At 42.2% G+C, this 26,203-nt stretch overlaps 1 protein-coding gene across 8 annotated transcripts in view; it reads left to right on the top strand.

The window, feature by feature from the left end:
• The window catches only part of COBL (cordon-bleu WH2 repeat protein), a 206,859-nt gene that overhangs the window by 25,952 nt on the left and 154,704 nt on the right, over positions 1 to 26,203 (top strand). For 4 of the 8 annotated variants that reach the window (XR_014212795.1, XM_082194696.1, XM_082194698.1 and 1 more), the window contains 6 exons: positions 2,432 to 2,638; positions 4,772 to 4,985; positions 7,879 to 8,107; positions 17,811 to 17,855; positions 23,228 to 23,342; positions 25,504 to 25,570. Coding sequence is in view for 7 of the 8 variants with exons in the window: in XM_082194696.1 (XP_082050822.1) it covers positions 2,432 to 2,638; positions 4,772 to 4,985; positions 7,879 to 8,107; positions 17,811 to 17,855; positions 23,228 to 23,342; positions 25,504 to 25,570 (877 nt within the window). In the remaining variant the exon portion in view is untranslated. Of the gene's footprint in view, positions 1 to 1,971; positions 2,001 to 2,431; positions 2,639 to 4,771; positions 4,986 to 7,878; positions 8,108 to 17,810; positions 17,856 to 23,227; positions 23,343 to 25,483; positions 25,571 to 26,203 lie in introns of those variants that run through there. The other 4 variants (XM_082194699.1, XM_082194697.1, XM_082194700.1 and 1 more) reach the window with 4 other exon arrangements.

The following is a 26,203-nucleotide window of genomic DNA, read 5'->3' as shown; positions in this document are numbered from 1 at the left end:
TGGGGGAAAGGAGCTGAAATGGGTGTATCTAGTGAAACTTGCCATTCACATCCCAGACTGATTTTAAGCCAAATACTGTTTGGGGGCCAAACTATAGATGAATATGGCAAACATGCAGACATAATGTGGTTTAATTTTAACACCAGAAGTGCATGGGAGCAGAACTCTCACCTGCCACACCTGTGGAAACTCCTTTTGTATATTTTCATGCTTGTGGAACCCTGTACTGTATAAGCAGCGTTTCTGTTTATCAAACTGCTGAATGCATGCGTTTCTTGAGTGTTCAGACAAATAAGCTTGTACATAGTGTAGCGCTGCTTTCCAGAGACTTTCTCTAAGGTTATGTTGAGAACCTTTACCCAGGTACTTTAGTACCTCACTGGAAGGTTTCTGTTGTGTCTTGTACAGCTTACAAGCTGAAGGTGAAAATCTTAGGCTTGCACTTTTCACCAAAACTGTATATGTCACTTTACAGAGTTGATGTGAGGAAATGAAGGCTATGAGCATGTGAAAAGCATTTGACAGGGTGCCGTCTGTTAGTTGGGCTTTGGTATGCCAAGGTTACATTGTTAGTGATCTTTATTAATAAATAACTAAGATCCTTATTGGTCCAAAGGGTATGGCTCTTTTTACATTCCAGGATCTCAGTGTTCATAAATCTTAGGGATTGTATTCATGCTATTTTTGTTTTGAGGAACAATTCTCGTATTTTCTGCCAAGCAGCTTATTCTGAGAGGTAAGATAATAGTATAGTAGCAAGTGACTTGCTATGCAAATCTTTTATATAGTTTTGTTTAGGGATTATGGGGTCAATCTGTTTCACATGTAAACACTTCAGGAGGGTGTTGCAAATTAATGAGAGCAGTGTGGATTTCAGGCAGGCTAGTTTGCAGATGGAATTAAAGATAAAAAGTGTACTTCTCTTGAGTTTTTCCATGTCTGTGAATTGGGCTACGGGCAAAAAGGCAGATTGAGGATATAATTAGAGGACTATTTGCAGAGAGGGCAAATGGAGGATCTATGAAATGGAGTAGGCTCTGGGAAGAAATAAAGGATCACTGCAGAGTTAGAAGGGATATTGAAAGATATGTATTTCTGTAATATAAGTGCAGCTGTAACAGAAAAACTTGCAGAACAAATAGGAGAGGCGAAAGGACTGGAGAGTGATTTTGTGGAAATCTGGCACTATGTTATATTCCCTGCCTGAATAATAGTTTGCGATGTCTACTGCCATTATCATTATATTTAAAACAGCAGGAGCAAATAATGTGAGGAGGGATTTGCAGCCTGGATAGGTAAGAAGATGGTTAGTGAACACCAAGCCACTTTCAGTAAATTCACACGTCTAGGGTCAGATGAATTAAGCCCAAGGGAGTTGAATGAGCTTGAAGGTGTTACATCAGAGATGCTGCTTGTAATTTTTGCGAATTCTGAATATTTTTGAAATATTTGAGATCAGAGGAGAAGCCAGAAGCCTGGAGATGTGCAGATGATGTCCCCTGTCATCAAAGGGTGGGGAATGGCTCTGGTGGATTACAAGTCACTGCTTGATGTCAACATTGGCCACATTTCTCTAGCAGATCGTTAAGTACCTCATGATCCTCCAGAAAAGAAAGCTTTGGTTACAAGGTTTATGAAGGAGAAGTCATCCCAGGCAACCTTACCTCCTTTTTTTGATGAGAGTTATTTGTTTGGTAGATCATGGGGATGCCACAAACATGGTATATCTGGACTTCAGCAAGGCCTAGGACAAACTCTGAAGTCTCTGCTTTATCTGCTGCATCCGTCTGAGTTTGTACTATATTGCATTTTTGGAATGTGGGCTCGACGATACTACTTGCAAGGTTGATACTACAGCTGGTTGGACAACCACACCCAGGGAATGTTTGTTAATGGTTCTGTGTCAGCCCAGAGGGAGGACTTGAGTCATAGGGCTCTGTCCTCAGCTCTGTGCTTTCAGCATTTTATAAAAGACTCGTAGATGGCATGAAGCTAGAAAGGTATGATCCAGAGACTTATTAGGCCTCTTGCAGAGGTGTACCTCAGGCTTGATGAAACTGGCCGCCTCCAGTTTCCCTACTGAAATTGTCTCACCCTCACTCCGGGCGCTTTGAGTACTTGGGTTGCTTAAAATGTAGGAATTTCTATTGTGGTTATTGCGGTAAAGTGTTTTTTTCCTGAGTGGGTTGCCAAGGGACCCTGGGTGTCTGCCTCTGGCCGCTTACTGCAGGTCCGGGTCTGGTGACAGCCTTGGCATGCAGGGTACTAACTACTCTGTCCTGGAAGTGTGCTATGAAGCACTAAAATCTAAGTAATGCATCCTGTTACTGTCCAAAGGAAGCAGGTGTTTATCACCTGGGCAGATGGTATCGACTGCTCTTTTGGAGCATGTGAATGTAACAAACCAACTTCCTACTGTTTTCTTTTTCAGACGAAGAATGAAGGCTCGTGCTCCACCTCCACCAAACCAAACTCCTGCCACCTGTACAGTTAATAATGAACACAAATTACCTACAGACCTGGGAGCGCTGCCTGATCAGGGTGTGATAAATATGAAGGAAAATCTGATTAACAGGATGGTGGACTTTATAGTAGTTTTTCCAGATGGAGAAGAACAGAAAACTACTGTGCATGGCAGGTAAGGCTTTCAGACATGTGAAACAATTTGTATCTACCCATTGATGTCATTTTTAGGAGGAGAGATGTAAGACAATGCAATAATTTTCAGGTTTTCCCTCCCCCCCCCCCCGCTGCTTATAACCTAGCAGTGCATGTTAGGTTAAGCAGCGCCTGCTGTTTTTAGTTTTTAGTGTTTTTAGTGCACATGTATTTCATCCAGCATGCAAAGAGAGGCTAATTTATATGCATATAATTAATTTTTCTCTACTGTATTTATTAATTTTAATTATGTGCAGCGCATAGTATAGGACACCATTTTGCCTTTGAAGCATTGTGTATACAGTGGTGCCTCGCAAGACGAAAATAATCTGTTCTGTGATTCTCTTCGTCTAGCGGTTTTTTCGTCTTGCGAAGCAAGCCCATTGACGGATTAGCGCTATTAGCGGCTTTTAGCGGCTTATCTGCTGATCGGATCAGCTGATAAGCGGCTTAGCGGCTTAGAAAAAGGGGGGAGGGAAAAAACCAGCAGGAACTCGCAAGACATTGTCGTCTTGCGAAGCAAGCCCATAGGAGATTCGTTTTGCGAAGCACCTCCAAAACGGAAAACCCTTTCGTCTAGCGAGTTTTCCGTCTTGCGAGGCATTCGTCTTGCAGGGCACAATTGTATATCTGAAGAGAGCCATCCTTTCCTGAAGTGAAGCACACATGAGGAAAATTTAAAAGACCAGGAAAGGATGTTTCCACACAAACATCTTGAGGAAAAGCAGTTAGACTAAGAATGGATGAAATCTAGTAATGGTTGGGAGAACAACAAATTGTTGTCCAGCATTTTATATGATTGGTGTGGAGCAATCCAGTACATGTCCAAGAATTAAGGAGGTTATGTAGAGGCCTCTCATTGCCTCTTAGCCGTTGCCCAGAGGTCACACGGAGGACTTTCCTGTTTGTGCTCTTCACTCCCCCAATCCCTAGGTAAGGTGGGTTTGCCACTGTGGAGGGCAAGTGAAGGCATCTCCACTACCCAGATGACCACCAGTGGTGGTGTGGAGGCTTTGTGGGTGGGGACATTTTGGGCCTCTGCTCTCTACACTTTCCACATTCTGGCAAGGCTTCATGAGGCTCTGTCCTTCGCATTGGCTTTCTTCCTCTTTTGGGTTTGGTTCGTGGCTGAGTTGTGATTCAGTTGGTGTTTTAAAGCAAAATCTCCCATTGTGTGGGTTTTCTGTCAGACTCCTCCTTTAGTGGCTGAAGGGCTTGAGGCTTGGTGGGTTCTCCTCCATTAGTGGTGGGTTCTCCTCCATTCTAGGGATGGGCTTGGTGGGTTCTCCTCCATTGTAGGGATGGGAGAGAAATTTGATTCATTTAAAGGCAAACCTCCCAGTTATCACACTTTCTGACACAATACAATCCTTCAGTGCATCCTTAAAAGTTTGCAGTTCTCTGAATTTTGCAAAGTTCTGCAGCCGAGTAATGTGTACAAACATGCATGTACTGGGATAAAGTGTACATTAAAAATCCATGTATTAGTGACAATAACATACAAAAATGCACTGTGTTACAGAAAACTGCTTTGTAAAAAATATATAGGCAGAATTGTGTGCAAAAATACATATAATTATGAGAATTTTGTATTAAATGTTGATGAATTTTCATGAGGATATTTTTTAGAAACAAAATAAGCCATGTGATATGGAAATGTGGATAACTGAATTTAAGATTGGAAAGATGAGAAACTGAAATGGGTAGATTTGCTCATCCCTGTTCATAGCTAATGAGCAAGAGCCGTCACACAGCTGATGGATGAGATCAGTCAAGCTTGTCTCTCCATCCCTACAACCCACTCAGTAGCTGATCTGTGGATGTGGTTCTGGTGTGAGGACAAACTGGCCATGAGGAAAAGGTGCAGGGCTTCTTGCCTTGAGCTCAACACTGGCTATGCCCATGTCAGCAAATAGAGGCACAAAGAGGCACAAATTTTCCCAATGGGTGTTTTGAAGAACATGGCTATTTTGAAATAGTCCAGGTTGATTTTTATATATGTGTATGTGTACTATCTGGATATGGTTTCGATCTGCTCTCTCTACCTGCGTGAAAACCTTTCTGTGTTCTATTAAACCTGGTTCTAAGTAGCCTTTTCTGTTTTCCCTTCCAGTAAAGCTGTGATGGACCTCTTGGTTGACTTGTGCAGCCGGTACCACTTAAATCCAGCCTATCACACCCTGGAGCTGCAGTCTTCAGGGACCCAACAGACTTTGAGTTATAAGCCAAACACTTTGATAGGGGCACTGGATGTATGGAAGATACTTCTGAAGGAGAAGGTTCCTGAAGGAAAGGCGAAGCGACCTCCTCCGCCCAAAATTCCTGAGGTTGGAACTTTCTGCTGCATAACTGTTTTGCCAGATGTCAATAAATGTTGACGACAGCCCCCCCCATGTGTGCAGTATTGAACTTGGCTTGGAGCTTACTATTGCGATGTAATGGTAATCTTAACTGACAGCCAGTGTAGAGACTTGGTATATGGCAATAAGTAGTTACTGCAGGTTTATTTTGAGTTGACTATGGCCTTTTGTGAGTTGAATTGTCGTTTTGTAAGTAAGGTTGAGGACCCTGTGGCCTTCCAGGTGTTGTTGGAGTCCAGCAACGTCTGTAAGGCCATGTGGTTTCTATCCAGAGCCAAGGTGGAGTAGTGGTTAGGGTGCTGGACTCAACCAAGCCTACCACACAGAAATGTTGTGAGGATAAAATTAAGAGGGGTAGGAGTGTGTACACCACTCAGTCAGAGGGCAGGACAACTGCAGGGGAGTCTGGTTGCATGAGTAAGTAGTTAAGAGGCATGGTGTTGTTCCAGCTACTAGCAGACTTCAACTGAAGTTTTATAAAGAGTAGCCTTCCAGACCCTGTCCAAATCCAGATGCTTAAGGAACCCTTTACAATGGTATCTCGGGTTACATACGCTTCAGGTTACATACGCTTCAGGTTACAGACTCCACTAACCCAGAAATAGTGCTTCAGGTTAAGAACTTTGCTTCAGGATGAGAACAGCAATCGTGCTCCAGCGGCGTGGCAGCAGCAGGAGGCCCCATTAGCTAAAGTGGTGCTTCAGGTTAAGAACAGTTTCAGGTTAAGTACGGACCTCCGGAACGAATTAAGTACTTAACCCGAGGTACCACTGTACTGTTGACTAGCATGGTGACATTGTGGTCTCAAGTCCACAAGTCCTCCTTTACTGGCCAGCTGTCTGAGCTTGCAGTTTCTGATGCTGATTCTCTCAAGGACTACCAGGTGGTTTAGCCTCCCTGTACAGCTTAGACAGGGACTTCTTTGCCACAGACAAGGCAGAGATCCACCCTGAGGTTCCTCCTGGGCATTCCCTGGATGTGGGCCTGGTGAGAGCTCTCCCTGGATCTTATGGCCAGGGAGGGGGGACTCTTTCTGGTCTCCTGGTTTCCTAGAAGTCTGGGTTCTCGTTGGAGGATGAGTTGTTCAAGGCTGTGTTAGGCCTTGGTTTGACAACAGGACTGTCTTTTGTTGTTTGTATTGTAAGGGGTCTTAGGGTGTTAGGGGAGGGGTAGTAATTCTGGTGGGGGCACATCATGCTCCTTGGGTAGTTAGTCCACCTTGGTCCCCACCCTGCATTCAGCTCTCACCTGTGGCTCCTAGAAGCTGTCAGCATGTGACAGTGGCCACACCCTGGGAAACAGATTTGACTGGCCAGCTAAACCAAGTGAGGATAGCTAATGGATCTCAAACCCCAGTGAGTTAGGGACTTCCCCTGCATGCAAAGACAGGCTTGGTGGATTGAGCAGACAAGACCAATAGTGGGTCCAACAGTCAAGAAGGTTGTTTCTGCAAAAGCTGTAGATGGAAATGAGGGGCAGATGGGGCTCATTCACCTGGGAAGGTAGCCCTTCTAGGAGAAGGGAAGCTCTGGTCCTAAACCTCTGCCACCTCGCAGGACAACTTCAGGAGAAGAAAGGCTAAGGAGTAAACCCTACACATAACTGGATTGGAGATGGTTGGGTGGTGTCTCGTATGCCTCCTTCCAGCAACTCCTGCAGCCAAGCTGGTGCCAAACATACTGCTCTGCTTTCCTTTGGATCACATCAGCAAGACCTCCATCCCCACTGCCCAGGCTTGTGCCCTGGGAAGGTCACTGCTAACGAAGTGGTTTGACTCCACCCCTGGAGGCATACTCACTCTCGAGAGACAGACAGATGCCAACAACATTGGCTCTTAGGTCTTTCTAAAAGAAAATTGTAGAAGTCCTGATGAGGAAAAACTCCTATTGGATCTCTATAACCATACTATAACTTCTAAATTTTGGAAGGAGGCAGGTAAAATGGACAAAATTGCAACATAATGAAAAATTCTGCCACCTGGTGGAGATTAAGAGTTAAGTATCATTCTAGAGGAAGTATGGTTAGTGCAGGAACTGAAACTGCAGATGACACAATGCTGGAAGCGATCGTTGACAGCACAGAAGATAGAATCAAGATTCAGAATGATCTTTACAGGCTGGAACTGCTGGCCAAAGCCAGCACGTGAAATTCAATAGAGATAATGTAAAGCCTGGTATTAAGGTACAAAAATAATCAAATCAGAAGAACCAGCAGACTTGTCCCCTGTTTCTTTGGGACCAATTGGTGGAAATTGCAAGGGACATTGCGTTAGGAGGAACTTACTGTTTGACAGTAGTCAACTGCCATGAAAATGGTGGACCCCTCTATGCTGGAGGTATTTAAGCAAAGACTGAAGGAATACAGTACAGTAGCTGCATCCTAACATTGCAGATCTTGCATTGAAGGGGTTGACTAAACCTCCTAGGTTCCTTCCAACCCTTTAATTCTTTTATTCCATAATAGAAACAAACTGGACAGTTCTCATCTACAGTTCTTGTGACTGCCTTGTAGAATAAGTTGCTTAGAGTCCAAGGGCTATTATTGCTCATATACTCTCTCTCAATCTAATATTTGAATAACTGCTATCTGCTTCACACTAATTTTGTTTTTCAGCATTGCATATACAGGTATTTCATAAGCGATTAAAATGTGTTGATGCATACCTACACAGAGAAAGCTCGAAGGAATCCTGTTCTGCTTCTGTAATGCCATTCCTGTGCAATGAATATGACACTCCTTGATCTTTCTTTAACCCTCTTGCCAGTATGAATAATCTATTTTGCAACTGCAGTGCAAAAGCACCACCCTCTGAGGAGCTGTGGCTCACAGAGTCTTTTCCTTTTCTGTTTTGCTTCCCTAGAAAACAGTGAGGCTGGTCGTAAACTATCTCAAGACACAAAAGGCAGTGGTCCGAGTGAGTCCCGAGGTGCCTCTCCAAAGCATCATCCCAGTGATTTGTGAGAAATGTGAGGTCAGTCAGGAATGCCTTGTCCTCCTGAGAGATACCTTCACTGGGGAGGAACTGGAACTTACAAAGTCATTGAATGAACTGGGAATAAAGGAGCTCTATGCATGGGATAGGAAAAGAGGTAAGTCAATACATTTATTAATGTACACTGAGAAAACTATGTACTAATATTTGCAGATGGCACTAGTTGGGGTTTTTTGATGGGTGTGAGGCTGGGGGTTGGAAAGGCATAGGGTTTTTTAAAGAGTACCACTTGTAAGATATGTAGAGCAGCGGTGGGGAATGTGCAGAAAGAAAGAGAGCAGGGAAAAGAAAAAGAGGTGGCAGAAAGAGGGAGAAGAGGGGGTGTCTCATCCATTTCGGGCTGTGGCATTATTATTATTATTATTAGTAGTAGTAGTAGTAGTAGTAGTAGTAATAGTAGTAGTAGTAGTAGCAGCAGTAGTAGTAGTATACTGCCCTCAGAGCGGTTCATCTCTACCCACCACTGTGATACCCCAAAAAGGCTATGCTCAAGGAAATGTGGTAATCAAAATAAGATTCCCTGCCATTGGTGCAGAGACGGCTTTTCATACATACTACTGTCTTTTGCAGTCTTCCCAAACTGGTATCCAAGCCCATTGTAGAACTGTCAGGGACCTTCAGATTTGATGGTATGGAACTCTATAGGTGAAGGCCTTGCTCCACTAGTAGTTGCTCTTAGCAGTGCCTCCTTCATACAGTGAGTGCCACTGGTAATTTTTGTTCAGAGCTTGGCCCTGGCACAAGGCTGCTCCACATCTGTAGTGCACATTGCCTCCATGTTCAATATTGTGCTGGCACCAATGCAGAGTTAGTCTTTGGCCTGCCCATTGTCTCACTTAATTGGCTGAAAGGAAATGTATTTTGAAATGCTTTACCTGTGGCAGGGAGTTGGACTACACAATCTCCAATATCTCTTCCAGCTCCGTCATGCTACATGAATGATATTGCTTGCCAGTTGGGTGTTTGGAACATGGGATGGTAGCTTCCGTTGCATAGACTCCATGTTAACAGGCAAATCAAGGACTTTGATTCTTCACATTATCCCTGGCAGACATTAAACTCTGAGGTTGTGATGAAGCTGGAACTAACTATGGGATATATAGGATGCTATATCATACCATATTGCCTAAACAACATGCATGTGAATGACAATGGGAATCTCTTAGTGCACGGGGTGCATCTGAACTAGAGTTTAATGTGGATTTGAAGCTGTTTGTCTCTCCTCATCCAAGTCTTCCCTCCACTAAATTTGGATTTTCCCTCTCGTTGGGCAGTCCAATAAGGGGTGAAATATCCAATGTAAAATAAGGTTACCCAACTGTGAAGCACATTGTGTGTTGTTGTTTTTACACATGTGGTGACGTTTTGCTGGGTGCTGTCTATTGCCACATGTCCTACTTTTGTTTGGTTTCCATGCCCCAAAGAAAAGGAGGCACCCGTTGTTTTCCACTGATAGTTGCTGAAGGAACATTCATGATATGTTCATATTTAAAACAGCTCTTTAGCGAAGAACTACTCTTGCACAAAACAGCTGTTTTAAAAGTAAAATCTACCCTTTTAGGTACAGGAGGCAGGAAAGGGAAAGTGGAGGAAAGGAAGCAGCAGCCTTTCATGTGAGGGACACCAAATCTTTGTCTGGTTTGGAGTGTTACTACAAATGTAAAAAGGCATTTTTCCTCATTCTGTTCTCTATGCATCACATGCAGCACCATTTCCATTCTGCTGCAGTTCATATTCCACAAAAATGTTACTTGGTTCGTTGTGGTCAAATTTAATAATGTAATTAATTACCTTATTGTTGTGTGATCATACACCATTCGCTTCAGATGTAGGGGTGGGGAGAGACATAATAATGAAAAAATAACAACTGCAGACTAGAAAAAAACGAGAGTTTCTTGTGATATTTTCTTCTGATCGGACTTCCGGAGGCGGCGCGAAACAGCAATGGCGGTCCTCTTCGGTCTCTGAAGAGGGGCTCCGCAGGAAAGGGTCGTTCGCTGCGGCACAGCGATGACCCACTAAGAAAAACCATGGGCAGAGTGAGCCCGTGGCCGTGGGACTCGGCGGGCACCTGGAGCGACCCCCAAAACGAAGAAGGGACCCCGTAAGGGGCTCCGGAAGCGTGGAGGGGAAGCGGTGCTGTGAGTTCATCGCTCTTTCTGCGGGAGCGAAGCCGCGCGGCTGCTGCTGATGAGCGCTGACCTTTCTTCCTGGAACATCGGACTCCAAATTACCTACTTGTGAGTAAGGACTATTTTATTGGGATTACAAATTTTTGAATTTGGCTGAAAGCGGGGGATGAAAAACAGGAAGTCAGTCTCCCGGCAATGCTTAAAGATCAAAGGCAAAGAAATTGACAAGCTGGAAGCAATTTAAAGGGATTACAAATTTGAAGTTATCGTGCGTTGGTGGAACTGGTACTTAAAAGGGAAAAGGCAAGTTTTTTCTTCTTCTTTATCACTGTGTTGGATTATAATTGGGACTCTCTCCCCCTCTATGGATTATAAAAGTTTAGAAAACCAAATATCGGACTGACAGGAGAAAAGAGAACTGTCATTGCGGAGACTGTATCTAAAACAGAAATTGCTACAGTTGAGCGCAATAGGAAGATACAATTAAGGAACTGTAACTTGCACCTTTTAGATGAGACTTTGTCGCAACTTGGGAAGTGCTCTGTGAGTTAAAAAAAGTTTGAAGGACTATTGTTAAACTGTTTGGGACTGCAGGGACTTTAATGGCGGACAAACCTCTTTCTTTCCTCTTTGAACTGTAGTAATACTCCCCCTTGTGGAACTTTGGATTTATAAGTGCCTGGGAACAAACTTTATTTTGACTCTCTGCTGTTCTGTTATTTACATTTGGGAACTGTCTTTCCCATGGGATAATAGACAATCTGACCTTGACTCATAGACAGGTGTGGAATGAGTGGCCCACCGAAAACAAGATCTGCAAAAGCGAAAGCAGGGAAAGCTCAACTTGTGCAAACAACTTTGGCTGCTCAGTCACGTAGATCATCCGTCCCAGCTGTATTAAGGGAAGTTGAACAGCCAACAACAGAGGATATGGCTGCAGGAGGATCTGATACCCTTTTAAAAGAAATGTTAGAACAATTTGCAATTTTAAACAAGAAGGTGGACGACCAAACGGCAAAAATTGATTTAGCCACATCCTCTATTACTAAACTGACTGAACAAGTAGCACAGCATTCACAAGCAATTGGGAGTCTTAAAGAAGCAACTGTGGAGAACCGGAAACTGGCTGAGGCTGCCAATTTAAAGGCAGAGCAAGCAAACCAGAAGGTTGAGGCTATAAAAGGGGAGGTAAGGCCACTCCATAAACACATCAGTGACCAGCAGGCCTACCTGTCTATGGTGGAACTGAGAAATCGGGAAAATAATTTGAGGCTTAGAGCTATTCCAGAGCTTGAGAAGGAGGATTTGATTGGATTTTTGACAGCGGAATTTTCCAAGTTCTGGGATATAGAAGTTGACAAGGACTTTAAAATAACAACTGCGTTCAGACTGGGAAGAATTACAAGGAAGGACAGACCCAGAGACTGTTTGATTATTTTGAGATCTAAACAGGAGAGAGACAAAATACTAGACCTCCATTTTAAGAAATCACTTGACATCCAAGGTCATAAGGCGGAAATCTACAGAGATATTCCAAAACAACTTTTGGACCTCAGAACCGCATACACTGATTTAGCAAGACTACTGAGAGGCAACGGGATCTCTTACAGGTGGGAGTTTCCTCAAGGCCTATCTTTCAACTACAAAGGAAAGAAAGTTAAGATTAAAACAATAGAAGACAACCAGAAGTTCCTGCACGACCACAGAGAGGACCTACAGAAGGGAATATCAGCTCCTTGGCCACTGCCACAGCCTGGAAAAGAACCATCACCTATACCCTCGGATTCGGACGAAAAGGAGGACACCCCATAAAGAGGAACTACAGATTGATTCAGGATGTCTCTGCAGCTGTACAGTTGGAACATTAATGGAGCAAATTCCCCGGAAAGAAGAAGAAGGATCTTTCATATCTTGAAAAAAGAACATTTGGACATTATTTGTTTGCAGGAAACACATGTGACTAGACTCCATAGGAAAGTGTTAATTAACAAAAGACTAGGCCAAGAATTTATTTCATCAGATAGAGTAAAAAAGAGAGGCGTGGTGATTTATGCAAAGGAGAATCTGTCACCGAAATTTTTGTTTAAAGATGAACAAGGAAGAATCCTGGCAATTGAAATACAAACTCAAGGAGAAAGAGTTCTGATATTAGGAATTTATGCACCAAATGAGGGGAAATCGGAATTTTATAAGAAACTGCATGAGACATTGCTGGACTATCTGGACTATTCAAACATCATTATGATGGGAGATATGAATGGGGTGGTTTCTACTTACATGGATAAGTCACAGAATCAAAATTTAACCAAGGATGGCAGACTACCAAAAACTTTTTTTGAATTAACAGACAATATGGACTTGATTGATATTTGGAGGACAAGAAACCCCCTAGGCAAAGAAGGAACTTTCTTTTCTGAGGCCCACCTGTCATGGACAAGAATCGACCAAATTTGGACAACTAGAGGGCTGGCACCTAAGACCAGAAGAGTGGAAATCTGCCCAAAGACATGCTCCGACCATAACGCCCTGAAAATGGAATTGAGACTTACTCCAGCCGGTTCCTTCAGATGGAAAATGAATGACAACCTACTAAGAGACCAAGAGATCGTAAAGAAGGCCCAAAAAACCTTAAAGGACTACTTTGAAATCAATTTGAACACCTCGGTGGAAAAGAGAATAATCTGGGACGCAAGTAAAGCTGTAATGAGAGGGTTTCTGATACAACAGAATACGATCAAGAAAAAATTCTGGAATGGAAAAAAGGATAAGATATTAGAGAAGATAAGAGATGGAGAGAAAAAATTGAGATTAAAACCAAAATCAAAAGAGATTTTAAGAGAAATTAAATTCCATCAGACACAATATACGAAATTGATAAATCAAGAAGTGGAATGGAAAATCAAGCAAATGAAACAAAGATCTTTTGAATCGGCAAATAAATGTGGAAAACTGCTAGCATGGCAGCTGAAAAAGAGACAAAAATTGAACTATATCACCAATCCAGAAGTCGAAGGGAAAAACATTCAGAAACCAGATGAAATTAGAAAGTGTTTCCAGAAATATTTTAAAAAACTGTACACGCAAGGGCCCGAGGAAGTGTCTGAGATGGAGCAATTTTTAAAAGCTAATGGCCTATCAAAATTTTCTCAGGAAAAGAGATTAACCTTGAACTATAGAATAACACAACAGGAAATTGAGGATGCCATTCAGAATATGCAGTTGGGCAAATCTCCAGGCCCAGACGGACTTACCTCCAAGTACTATAAGATATTAAAAGACTATCTGATACAACCACTTATGGAGGTTTGTAACCAGATTATGGACGGAGGGAGGGCACCGGAAACGTGGAAAGAAGCTTTCATCACATTGATACCTAAAGTGGAAACTGAAAAGACTCAGCTTAAGAACTACCGTCCCATCTCACTCCTAAATGTGGATTACAAAATATTTGCAGACATTTTGGCAAGTAGACTTAAAAAGGTATTGAATGAAGTAATTCACAAGGACCAGGCAGGCTTTCTCCCAGGCAGACATTTGTTTGACAACACTAGGAATATTATTGATATTCTGGAACTCTTGCAAACTAATATTAACACTAAAGCAGTGTTAATTTTTATTGATGCGGAGAAGGCCTTTGACAACATTTCCTGGAAGTTTATGAAGAAAAATCTGGAAGGGATGGGAGTGGGACGGGGGTTTGAAAATGGTTTAGAAGCAATTTACTCAGAACAAAAAGCTAAGTTGATAGTGAACAATGTGGTGACAGAAGAGTTTCAAATTGAAAAAGGAACACGACAGGGGTGCCCTCTCTCCCCCCTATTATTTATCTCAGTCCTGGAGGTGCTCCTGAATATGATTAGGGAGGACCGGCTGGTACAAGGAGTACGGGTCAGAGCGAAACAATATAAACTGAAAGCTTTTGCAGATGACTTGGTTCTAACACTACAGGAGCCAGAATCTAGCACAAAAAGAGTTTTAGAACTGATTCAGGAGTTTGGTCGGGTGGCGGGATTTAAGCTGAACAAACAAAAAACTAAAGTTTTGGGGGAAAACTTGACACCTTCAGAAACAGATGGGTTTCAGAGGGAAACGGAGTTAGATGTGGTTAAAAAAGTGAAATACCTGGTGGTCAACTTGTCTTCCAAAAATTTGAACTTATTTAAAGATAACTATGAAAAATGTTGGTTAGAAGTTAAAAAAGATCTAGAAATCTGGTCAAGACTGAAACTTTCCTTGTTGGGCCGAATCGCAGCTATAAAGATGAACGTATTGCCAAAGATGTTGTTTTTGTTTCAAGCCTTACAGATCGTGGACAGAGTGGAATGTTTTGGAAAGTGGCAGAGGGATATTTCAAAGTTCGTTTGGCAGGGCAAAAAGCCCCGAATAAAGTTTAAAATTCTAACTGATGCGAAAGAAAGAGGGGGTTTGCCCTGCCAGACTTAAGGTTATATTATGAAGCTGCAGCCTTCTGCTGGATGAAAGATTGGTTGCTGTTAGAGAACACTGATGTCCTAGATCTGGAAGGTTTTAATAATTCGTTAGGATGGCATGCGTATTTGTGGTATGACAAGGTAAAAACACATAAAATGTTCAAAAACCATATTGTCAGAAAAGCAATATTCATGGTCTGGACAAAATATAAAGACTTATTAGAAAGTAAGACCCCGAGGTGGTTATCACCAGCGGAGGCTAAGGCCCGGAAAAAACCCAATATGGAGGCCGGCTGGCCGAAATATGGGGAAATAGTAGAAAAAATTGGAGATAATTGGAGGTTGCAGAGCTATGAAAAACTTAAGAATAAGGTGCAAGATTGGTTTCATTATGCTCAAATTCATGAGGTTTTTAAGTTGGATAAAAAAACAGGATTCCAGGTGGAAAAATCGAAACTAGAGACAGAACTGTTAGAACCGAGGACTAAGGTATTATCGAGAATGTATAACTTACTGCTGAAATGGAACACTCAGGATGAGACAGTTAAATCAGCCATGATAAAGTGGGCTCAAGACATTGGGTACAACATCATGTTTGAAGACTGGGAAAGGTTATGGACCACCGGTATGAAATTTACGGCATGTAATGCCTTGAAAGAAAACATTATGAAAATGATATACAGGTGGTACATGACCCCAGTCAAGCTTGCTAAGATATACCATTTGTCTGATAATAAATGTTGGAAGTGTAAGGAGGCTGAGGGGACATTCTTTCACCTATGGTGGACTTGTCCAAGAGTGAAGGCCTTCTGGGAAATGATCTATAATGAGTTTAAAAAGGTGTTTAAGTACACTTTTCCTAAGAAACCAGAGGCCTTTCTCTTGGGCATTGTCGGCCAAAAGGTGTTAAAGAAGGATAGAACTTTTTTTATGTATGCAACTACAGCAGCAATAATTCTCATTGCAAAACATTGGAAGACTCAAGATTTGCCCACACTGGAAGAGTGGCAAACGCAATTGATGGACTATATGGAATTGGCCGAGATGACTGCCAGAATCCGAGATTTGGGAGAAGAAGCAATGGAGGAGGACTGGAAGAAATTTAAGGACTATTTGCAAAAATTTTATAAGTTATATGAATTATAAGAATTCGCATGATTTGGAAAGGTCAGCCCCAGCAACGAGAATGGATGTTATATGAAACTAAGTAATATTAATGAAAGGACTAATGTTTAAAAGTTTTAAATAACATTATATTTGTTTTTAGAGTGAATTGATAATAAGTAACTTAAACTTAAAATGCAATGATTTGAAAGTACAAAAGAAACGCATGAAACAAGGTTATAATTTGCTGATAACTTTATTGTCAAGAATGCACTGTGAGGCAGATGTGGGGAAGTCCGTTAGATGACTGAAAGAAGCTTTGAAAGGATTTATCTTTTCTTTTTTCTTTTCTTGTTTTTCTTGTTTCTTTGTATATCTGACTGTATATTTCTATCTGGAAAAAATATAATAAAAATATTTATATAAAAAAAGATATTTTCTTCTGATCTATAATCCCTCCCCGGTTTGCCATTCCATTCTATTTATGAAGTGCTTTTACAATAAGCCTTATGGTTTGCAGTCTTTGTCTCATGTTGTCAACAACGTCCTGTCAGTTAGGTTCCTATAGCTGTTGTTAAAAACTGAAGGCCCTCAAACTTCTCCCAGACTTTAGCTAGGATTTGAAACCTACTTTCCTAGAAACAGGTTTTTTCATTCTGTTTAATATATGGTGATAATAATACTTAGCATTTAGAGTGTTGAAAGCACACACATTATTCCAGTAATTTTTACAAGATGGATAGGTACAAGCAATTCTTTTTTCTAAAAAAAATGTTTAGAGGTACTCTCATTTTGACTCAAGAAAATCCCCATTTTATAGTTCAAATCAGAAAAAATAAATACCGTAACTGGACAAAAGTTCAAAGATTCACAAAATGCTTAGGGGTATGCATACCCCTGCGTCCCCCCCAGAAAAAAGCACCGGGTATAAGAGATCGGTATAATTATCCCCATATTGCAGATGAGTGGTTGAGGTTGGAGATGGAAGGGGCCATGCACTGTTTCCCATCTTAATCCTAAAAGCCATTTTTTCCCTCTCAAAACGTCACTCCCTGCATTTCCACCCTTGAGGGGAAAAGTGAAGGTACCTATCTCTTCCCCTCCACAGCTGGAGAAAAAAAACACCAATTTGATGGTACCATTTCAAGTGGGCAAATGGTCAGAAGCAAAATGGTCAAGTAGTTCAAGTCCCTCAAATTCTGTCCCTTAAACTTTCAGCCTCCGATAGTGGTTTCATGTGTCTTGAGTTCAATGTAGGGATTTCCTGGTTCACGGCTCAATTTCTTAGCCACTGTACATTGCAGTGGTTTTCTCTCTGATTGCTTTCATCTGGAAGCAAATCTTTGAGAGTCTTCTGACTGAATTTATGCAGTTAACTGTGAAATAGGTCTGTGAACTTGCCCACAACTGCAGAAAGTAGGCTTTACAAGGGAAACGGGAAGAAGAAAGGGGGGTGACAGGAACAACGAACGTAAGAAGAGTCCTCCTAGGTCAGTCCACTCCAAAGGCCTACCTTGTCTAGCATCCTTTTTTCATAGGGGCCTGTTAGATGCCAAGGGTCAGCCCACAACCAGGCCATGAGCCCCATAGCGCTCTCCTGCTTGAGATCAGCAGCAACTGGTATACTTCCTGACTTTGGGGTTGATTAGTAGCTATTGATCACCTTATCTTCCATGGGTTTGTCTAACCCCCTTCAATGCTGGGCAAATTGTTGGCCATCCCTGCATCTTGTCACGAATTCCATACTTTCACTGTGTTGTTGCATGAAGACGTGGTTCCTCCAGAAGCTAGTGTGTGAAAGAAACTGCCCTGGCAAAACCTGGCAGCTGGGACTTGGGCAGCAAAGGGCTCTCAGGAAAGGCCAGTGAAGAGGACGAGGAAGGTGGTGGAAAATTCAGCCTCAGTGAAGTTGTAAGGCAAGCGCCAAAAGAAAAATGAATTGAGTCCTTCTGATGGGACATGGGGTCATTCTCTGAATCTTTTTATCTTTAACTGCAGTTTCCTGGTTGTTGATGAGCACCTGCATTTAGCTGAAGTGCCTCAGCCCTATGACATGCATGAAAGCAAATCAGGCTTTATGTTCTTCATCTTTTAATTATTCCTTTTTCATCCTTTTTGTTCCTGTCCTTTCCAGTTCTTTCATCAAAAGCTCAGTCTGAACCTTCTCTGAACAATAGAGGTACTGTATAATGAGACTTGGAGAGAGAATTTCCCTTTTATTTTCTTCTTCTTCTGCATGGCTTGGATGATTAATGCATTGAGGTTCACTGTGTAAGACTGGGTGAGGAATCCGTGGCCTTGCAGATGCCGTTGGACTCTCAGCATCCATTAGCCCCGGCCAGCAAGGCCAATGGTCAGGGAAGATGGCATTTGCCACCCAAAAACATCTGGAGGGCCTCAGGTTCCCCACACCTAGAGTAAGAGCTACTACTCACATCTTCACACAACATTGGCACTACAAGTAATGCAAAACAGATTTCTTTCTCTATCTTAAACAGCAAGGTGTAACAGCAAGGTTATAAAAAATAGTGAAAACATGAAGGGAATGTTCTTTCACAGCAATACAGTGGTGCCTCGCAAGACGAAAAGAATCCGTTCTGTGATTCTCTTCGTCTAGCGGTTTTTCGTCTTGCACAGCAAGCCCATTGAAGGATTAGCGGATTAGTGCTATTAGCGGCTTTTAGCGGCTTATCTGCTGATCGGATCAGCTGATAAGTGGCTTAGCGGCTTAGAAAAAGGGGGGAAAGGGAAAAAAAACCAGCAGGAACTCGCAAGACATTGTCGTCTTGCGAAGCAAGCCCATAGGAAATTCGTTTTGCGAAGCACCTCCAAAACGGAAAACTCTTTCATCTAGCGAGTTTTCCGTCTTGCGAGGCATTCGTCTTGCGGGGCACCACTGTAATAATTTGCCAGAACTAGGAAGGTTATGTCATTCAACTCTAGTTAAACAAAATATTACAAATCCCATCAAATAAACTGATACTTGGGAAGAACACGAGCCTGGAAAGGATGTACATAAATTGTTCACGTGTATCATGAATTTCACAAGTGTATCGCTGGGCTGGCTTTGAATCGTTTTTAATTAGTTAATTTCTCTGAAGCAGCAAAGTACAGAACCTTCTGTCCAGTGTAACTAGCCTTGTGAGTAAACAAGTCAAGCTGCAATGATCAAGTAGGTGGCCAAAGTCTTCCAGATGGTATTGGCATTTTCTTCCTTCTCCCCCAGTTCCTTCATTTAGAAGGAATCCCGCCCATGTACGGACTCATATTTGTTCCCCAAATGATTGCACCCCTGGGCAAGTCAAGCAGAAGGTGCCAGCAGCAGGTCCTTCTCTCATTGCATTTCCACCAACTTTTGCCCTAGGTATGAGCTGGCTGGACCAGCATAGAACACCAACAGATGTCACTCACTGAAATTCTGCATGAGCATGAATGTCAGCTGGCAAGCATTAACATCTGTAAACTGAAACCTGTATGGTAGGAAACCAAACATTTCAGATCGTTAATGGATTCACAGAAAACAAGCAATGCTTGTCCCTGTTTGGATTTCTCAGTCCTCAAACTGTCTCTTTTTTATTTCTAATAAAATAATAAACACTTGGGTAATGCTCCTTGTGCCATGTGTCTTAGTAAAATTCTGTAATAATTAATTGTAAAGAGTAGCTGGCATGAGTATTGCCATTAACTGCTAAGCTTACGCGGTCCAGGTTGGTGGCAGTTTTTAATATGGACTTTTAACTTTTCTGTGCGCCTTTAAGCTAAGTTTTGGAAGGGTATGTCAACGTGCGTCTTTAAATATTTGTCTTTACTTGTGCCACATTGATTCTTCTGCACTGCTTTGATTTACTGTTGAATTCATTTTAATACATCAGCATATAGTACAGTTGTACCTTGGAAGTTGAACGGAATCCATTCCGGAAGTCAGTTTCACTTCCAAAACATTTGGAAACCAAAGCGTGGCTTCTGATTTGCTGCAGGAAGCTCCTGCAGCCAATCGGAAGCCACAGAAGCCCCGTCAGATGTTCGGCTTCCAAAAATAGTTCGCAAACAGGAACAGTTGCGGCTTTGGGGAGCCAAAAGGTTTGAGAACTAAGCTGTTCAAAAACAAAGGTACAACTGTAATTCTATTTGATAGGGCTTGGGACCAGGATATCTTAAAATTGTCTCATCCTCTGCAGACCCAACTGATCACGGCATTCTGATCCCCATCCTATCAGGAGGCTCATTCTGCACAATGCTGAAACTGGATATTAGTGTAGCGGCACCTATTCTTTGGAACTCCCTCCTATTAGATATCAGACAGATGTCTTCTCTTTCAACTTTTTGGCACCTGTTGAAGACGTACATATTTCAAGAGGCCTTCTAAGTGGATAGTTCGATTCTAGTTACATTTCATTGGATTTGCATTGTTTTTGCACCACCACACAGGTGGTGCATTGACAATAAAGGTTTATTGTTTTATTTTTATTATTGTTTTTGAACTGATTTTTTTTAAAAAAAAAGTGTGTGTGAGAGAGAATTTGTGTTTATATATGCAAATGATTTAGCTGTTCTTAAATATGTAGTTGCTTTCGGCAAAGTAAACCGTTGAGGTCAGTATAAGCAGCGATGCAGAAATGTTCCCTGAAATTAGTGAATAGTTGGCATTTTATGCTGCTGAAAAATTGCTGCATTGTCCACTCATTCACTAAAGGGGATTGGAAGGGTTGTAACAATATAGGCACAATTACTTCACATGCTGGTCCTGCCACAAATATTGTGCAAGGTGGTATTTGTAGAGTGTGAAAAAATCCTGGGTCAGTTGGCTTATTGTACCGTCCCATTAGCATTGTTGTTGATATTTGATGGTGATAATAGTAATAATAGTAACAACAACAACAACAACAACAACAACAACTTACATATGCTAGCATTCTTTAAGATTGCTGTTGCACAATTAGCAGGTATTGGAGAACAGAAGAGAGTCTGTCCTTGACAGAGTGTTTGGAAAATCGCAGTGTTAGAGAATCATACCATTCCATTGAAAGGGGCTTGTGGGTTTGACAGTGACTTTGGAGAATAGTGGTGTTGTTTTGCTACCTCTGTGGTGAAGGAAGACAGACCTGTGGCGCCACCAACCGTGCATGGCACTCTGGAAGGACTTATTCAGCTAATAAGTCATGCTTGGACTGTGCAATTATGCTTTGGGTTGTACCATATGTATTTTCTTTCTTTGGTGGCGGTTACTGAAAAAGTGAATAAAGAAATACTAAACAAAGAAAAGAAAAAGAAATGGTGCATTCTATGGAAACATGGGTTTAAAAAGTTAGTAACACATTTGTGAACTTACTGTGGAATGTATCATATATGCACAATGCAGATGATATTTTCTGGTCCCCTTTTGTAGCCATCAGCTTCACCCTTTATGCATTGTTAAGCATAGCGAGAGTTCGGCACTCAAGAAAGCAGGATTAGGGGGCACTGTTTGCAAGTAATAAAGGGGCAGTGAGGGGAGAAGGTGGTTGGGGGCAGAGAAGCATTAGTGGGAGGCAGGGCTGGTCCAAGACTTATTTCCACCAGAGGCAAAGGGCAAGATGATTCACCATTGCATTCCATGCACACAAGCTGACTGGACTTGGCAGCTAGATGGCGATGGGACATTGTCTTTGATTTCTGCTCGTGGTTTGTTTGGAGGTAGACAATGCACAGTCCTCTGTTTGGATTACACAACAAGCTAGAGGCCAGGGGTCAGCAACCTTTTCAGCCGTGGGCCGGTCCACCGTCCCTCAGACCATGTGGTGGGCCGGACTATATTTTGAAAAAATAATAATGAATGAATTCCTATGCCCCACAAATTACCCAGAGATGCATTTTAAATAAAAGGACACATTCTACTTGTGTGAAAACATGCTGATTCCCGGACCGTCCGCGGGCCGGATTGAGAAGGCGATTGGGCCGCATCCGGCCCCTGGACCTTAGGTTGCCAACCCAAGAGCTAGACCATGGCTTGCTTCCTTGCAATGTAGTGGCAGCTGGTAAGGAGTGAAATGTCCCAAGCTCCTGCAGTATGCAGCAACATGGCTTGCTTACATTAAAGGTTTATTCTATAGGTCTATTCTACCTATAGTTTAATGTGGCAGGCACAGCAGTCTATTTTGTGTCACATATAATGTGGCCCACAGTTTAGCAATTCAGCAAGCTCTCATCCAACTTCTCTAGAGAAATATGAACAGTTATACAAGGTTCAGTCTGTGGCCTCATTACCAAATGTGTCTTGGTGAAACATTTGATATTGACCTATCACAAACTTACATATACATTTGGTTGGGTAAATACTGTAGCCTTATTGGGGTTCACTGATTGGGTCTGCGTTGCTCCGGGACAGGAGGAAGGAAGTCAAAATGACACCGAGTTGGTTCAAAGAAAGAGTTTATTCTGCTCTCCGGATAGCAGAAGGCACTTGCGTGATTAGTCCACAGCAAGTGCAAAGAAATGACAAGTTTCATGCAGTATTTATATCCTCCAGGCACCCTCTCCCTCCTTCCAACCACGTCAGCCTATGTTTGCAGGTTGACATCACATATGTTCCTGCTCTGGTACTCTCAACCATAAAAGGGATTTCCTTCCTGCACTCCTGACCATAAAAGGATATTCCTGTTCCTACTCCTGTCTTAGAGCAAAAGGTCACTACTTCCGAGAACATGCTCTGGCGTTAGTCCCAGACTTGGGTCTCCCCGTCATTTGTGGTCAGAACATAAGATATGTCTGTATCTGTTCTACTGGTAAAGTCAAGGCCAGTCTTGCCGTCAAACTGATAAGGGAGAGAGCTGTGTTCTTGTTTTGCATTTGCTCAACGGCTAAAGTTTATGCATTTTAGCTAAGGAGAAATGGGGATTTTGGTGCAGTTTAAAAATGCCTGCACAGTCAGTTTTGGGTTTGGGAAACCCATTCCTTCAATACAGTAGTGAGTATAGGATAATATTAGTGGTTCTAATCCTGAATGCTTACTAACGAAGTTTAAGGCTAACATGCAAGTAAGTAAAGTTAGGTCTAAATCAGTATCTTGGAAAAACAATGAATGACCTCTCCCTCCTGTGAGCAATTAATACTGCAGTAACTTTGATTAGAATGAATTTGTGTATAAATCTGTGTACAGTACAACCTCCTCCTGTGCAGGGGTTACATTCTGTGGTGAGCATTTAAGCTCTGTGCCTTGCTTGCTGAACTCTAGGATACCTCACAAGATCTTATGTGGCTGGCCCTAGTTTCCACGAGATCTTGCGAGAGCATCCCAGAACTCAGTAAGCAAAGCAAAGAGCTTAAAAGCTCCTTCTGTGCTGGAAAAACCCTGTACAAAAAGAACTTTCAAGTTGTCTGCCTTCTGTGCTTTGAATTAGTGTGATTTCAACCAACCGGACATCAAATGCGTAAAGTTGAAATAGCACTGTGTATGTTGCTATTGTCCTGTACTACTAGCACTGATTTCTACCCTCAAAGTTAGTAAGCTGATTTCTAAATTCTTTAATTGATTATTTGTGCTGGAGTAGTTATGACACATTGTGTGTGTTACAGAAACAAGAAGATACTCAACTAGCTGTGACACAACAGAAAAAGAAAAGAAACGATTTCTGGGATTTTTCAAGACTAATAAAATGAACATTAAGGTAAATGTCTTCCCTCATTTATTGTAGATGTAGATAAGCGTTATTGTACTAGCCAAAAGCCATGACAAGACCATACAGACACTATCAGTTAGTTTAATTTATTAAACTAATTGTTTCCATTGCCGTATGTGCACTCCCCCCACGACGCCTCCTTAGTATATGTTTATAGCTGTACCTGTTAGGTATATGGCTGTAATCAAACTTAATGAATCAAAGTGACTGCTGATGCCTGTTCTAAGAATGGATAGCAGGAAACTACTTTCTCTTATTTTAACAGGTATGGCCTAATTCACACAGGATACCACTGTGGTTTTCTTTAGTCAGTGTGTGGTTTATTTGAACACCTAAACTCAGCCCAGCAGACTAAGAATGGTTTTGTTTTCTGGCAACCAACCATGATGTGAAGCCATGGTTTGATGGTTTTTTTGAACTGTGGTTTGTTTTAACTATGATTTGGCCCTATGTATAAACCTAACAGCCTTGCGTAACCATGGTTTTCTTAGCCACCCCACTCCAGACACTCTCTAGTCTTCAGAGGCACATTGCAAGAGCAGTTGGAAAGCAGTATAAGGTGGGAGACACCTGGCTTGCCAGTAGTACATGCGAAAAGGATCTAGGGGTCTTAGTGGATCACAAGCTGAACATTGTCAACAGTGTGATACAGCAGCAGCAAAAAAAAAGAAGCTAATGCTATTCTAGGCTGCAACAACAAAAGTCGAGTGTCCCAATCAAGGGAAGTAACAGTGCCACTCTGTTCTGCCTTGGTCAGGTCACACCTGGAATACTGTGTCCAGTTCTGGGCACGACAGTTTAAGGAGAATATTGACTATCTGAAACGTGTAGAGGAGGGCAACCAAGATGATCAAGTGTCTGGAAACCAAGCCTGATGAGGAACGGTTGAAGGAGTTGGGTAAAAGAGGAGATTTGAGAGGAGATATGATAGCCATTTTCAAATATCTTAAGGGATGTCACATGGAAGATGGAACAAATTTGTTTACTCCTGCTCTGGAGGATAGGACTTGAACCCAATTACTTCAAGTTACAAGAAAGTAGATTCTGACTAAACATCAGGAAGAACTTGGGTCATCTAGTACAATTCTATGATTCTGCTTTCACCAGGTTGGGCCTTCTTTCCTTTCGAATGACAGCAGAGGCAAGTAGGTGTTAGCAGTTCTGCCTTCTTTCTGGCACCCAGTAACATTTCTCCATCTTTTCCATGCAAGGGACTTACTACTTGCTTGTTCTTCCTCTTGCTTCAAACATAGCCAAAGAAATTTTTTTCTTATTTTGAACTTCTCTTGCAAGCCTGAGTTCATTCTGAGCTTCACCTGAACTTCACCCTGCAACTGTTGGCTACTTCTGTAGACTCTTCCTTCATGATTTCTGATTTCTTCCCTTTCTTATACATACCCTTCTTTCATCTCAGCTCATCCGTAAGCTTGTTACGCAGTCACACCAGTTTCTTTAGGGGCCTCCAACTTTCCCTTCTTGTTGAAATTGTCTGCCTTTGTGCATTCAATATTTTACCTTTAAGAAACTCCCATCCATCTTGCACTCTTTTCTCTTTGAGTATTTCTGACCGTGGAATCTCACTCAGTAGTTCCGTCAGCTTTTTGAAATCAGCCTTCTTCAAGTCTTGAATGAACATCTTACTATACTCCGCTTTCCCTTGCCTCTGTATTATGACACCCAAGAGGACATGATCACTTCCTCCGAAGGTTCCCTGAAACCTTTGCTTCATCAGTCAGTTCCTCTCTATGGGTGAGGACCAAGTCCAAAAGAAATGAGACTCTCCCCTTCTGTGGGTTCTGTCAACTGGTATTCAGAAGAAATAAAGAGCCAGTCACCTCGTAAATGCTGTGTGGACCCACACACAGTTCATTCCATTGATTATGTGGCATAATCCACAGATTAGCATTCTGAGCCTAGCATGGGTCTGAGGGGAGCAAAAAGGGAAGGTTCACTCTAGCATGTAGCATGAACTGGAATCCTCTCCGGTCCTGGTTTCAACTCCCATCATGGCCTGCTTTTCCAGATATTAGGCAAATGGTTCCTAGCTTTCTCATCCACTGTGTGTTTTAATGGTCTGTTGTTTTTAGCTAGCAGCGTGTAATGTATTTACCACTTTTGGAGTGGTCGTATAGAGTGTTTATTTGTTCTCTAGGCAGAAGAGTGTTCGATGAGGACGGCTGGGGATTATGGCAGCGAAGAACCTTTAAAGTCCACAACAGAAAGTGAACTGTACCTTGATGTAAGTACTAACATGGCCTCTGGGTGGTGCTGATGCAATAATATTAATCAAGCACTAAGTGCAAGCAATGTGAGGTGCAATGGTCTATTTCGTAGTCCTGATGGAAGTCAGTCCTGTTTAACCAACAACAAAGAAGGGGGGGGTTATTCACTATCTCATAGAGTTGTTTGGGGCTTTTTCGTTCACAAAACCTTATGATTTAAATTTGTTAGTCTTTGTTAGTCTAACAAATTTGTTAGACCCTTGGTGGCTTTGCTGCAAAGGTCTCCCCCCCCCCCCCGGTATATTATATACTCGCCACAGGGAATACACCCCAATAACCAACTTAGCAAGTTTCTTTATGTCATTAAAATTAAATTAGACCATGAAAAGTACATTCCCAGGCCTCAGAGAGGTTAGGCTGGCCTCAACTAGAGCCAGGGCCTTCTCGGCTGCGGCTCCAACCTGGTGGAATGCTCTGTCACAAGAGACTAGGGCCCTGCGGGACTTGACATCTTTCCGCAGGGCCTGCAAGACAGAGTTGTTCCGCCAGGCCTTTGGTCAGGGCGCAGCCTGACTCCCCCCTCTGGCAACCGCACAAAATCTTGCTTAATCGGTTGCCATCAATTTGATTTTAACTAATTTTATAATGAA

Source organism: Podarcis vaucheri (assembly GCF_965113315.1).
Source record: "Podarcis vaucheri genome assembly, chromosome: 13".
Taxonomy (NCBI): Eukaryota; Metazoa; Chordata; class Lepidosauria; order Squamata; family Lacertidae; genus Podarcis; species Podarcis vaucheri.
The sequence above is the reverse complement of the archived record's forward strand: the minus strand, read 5'-3'. Positions and strand labels throughout refer to the sequence as shown.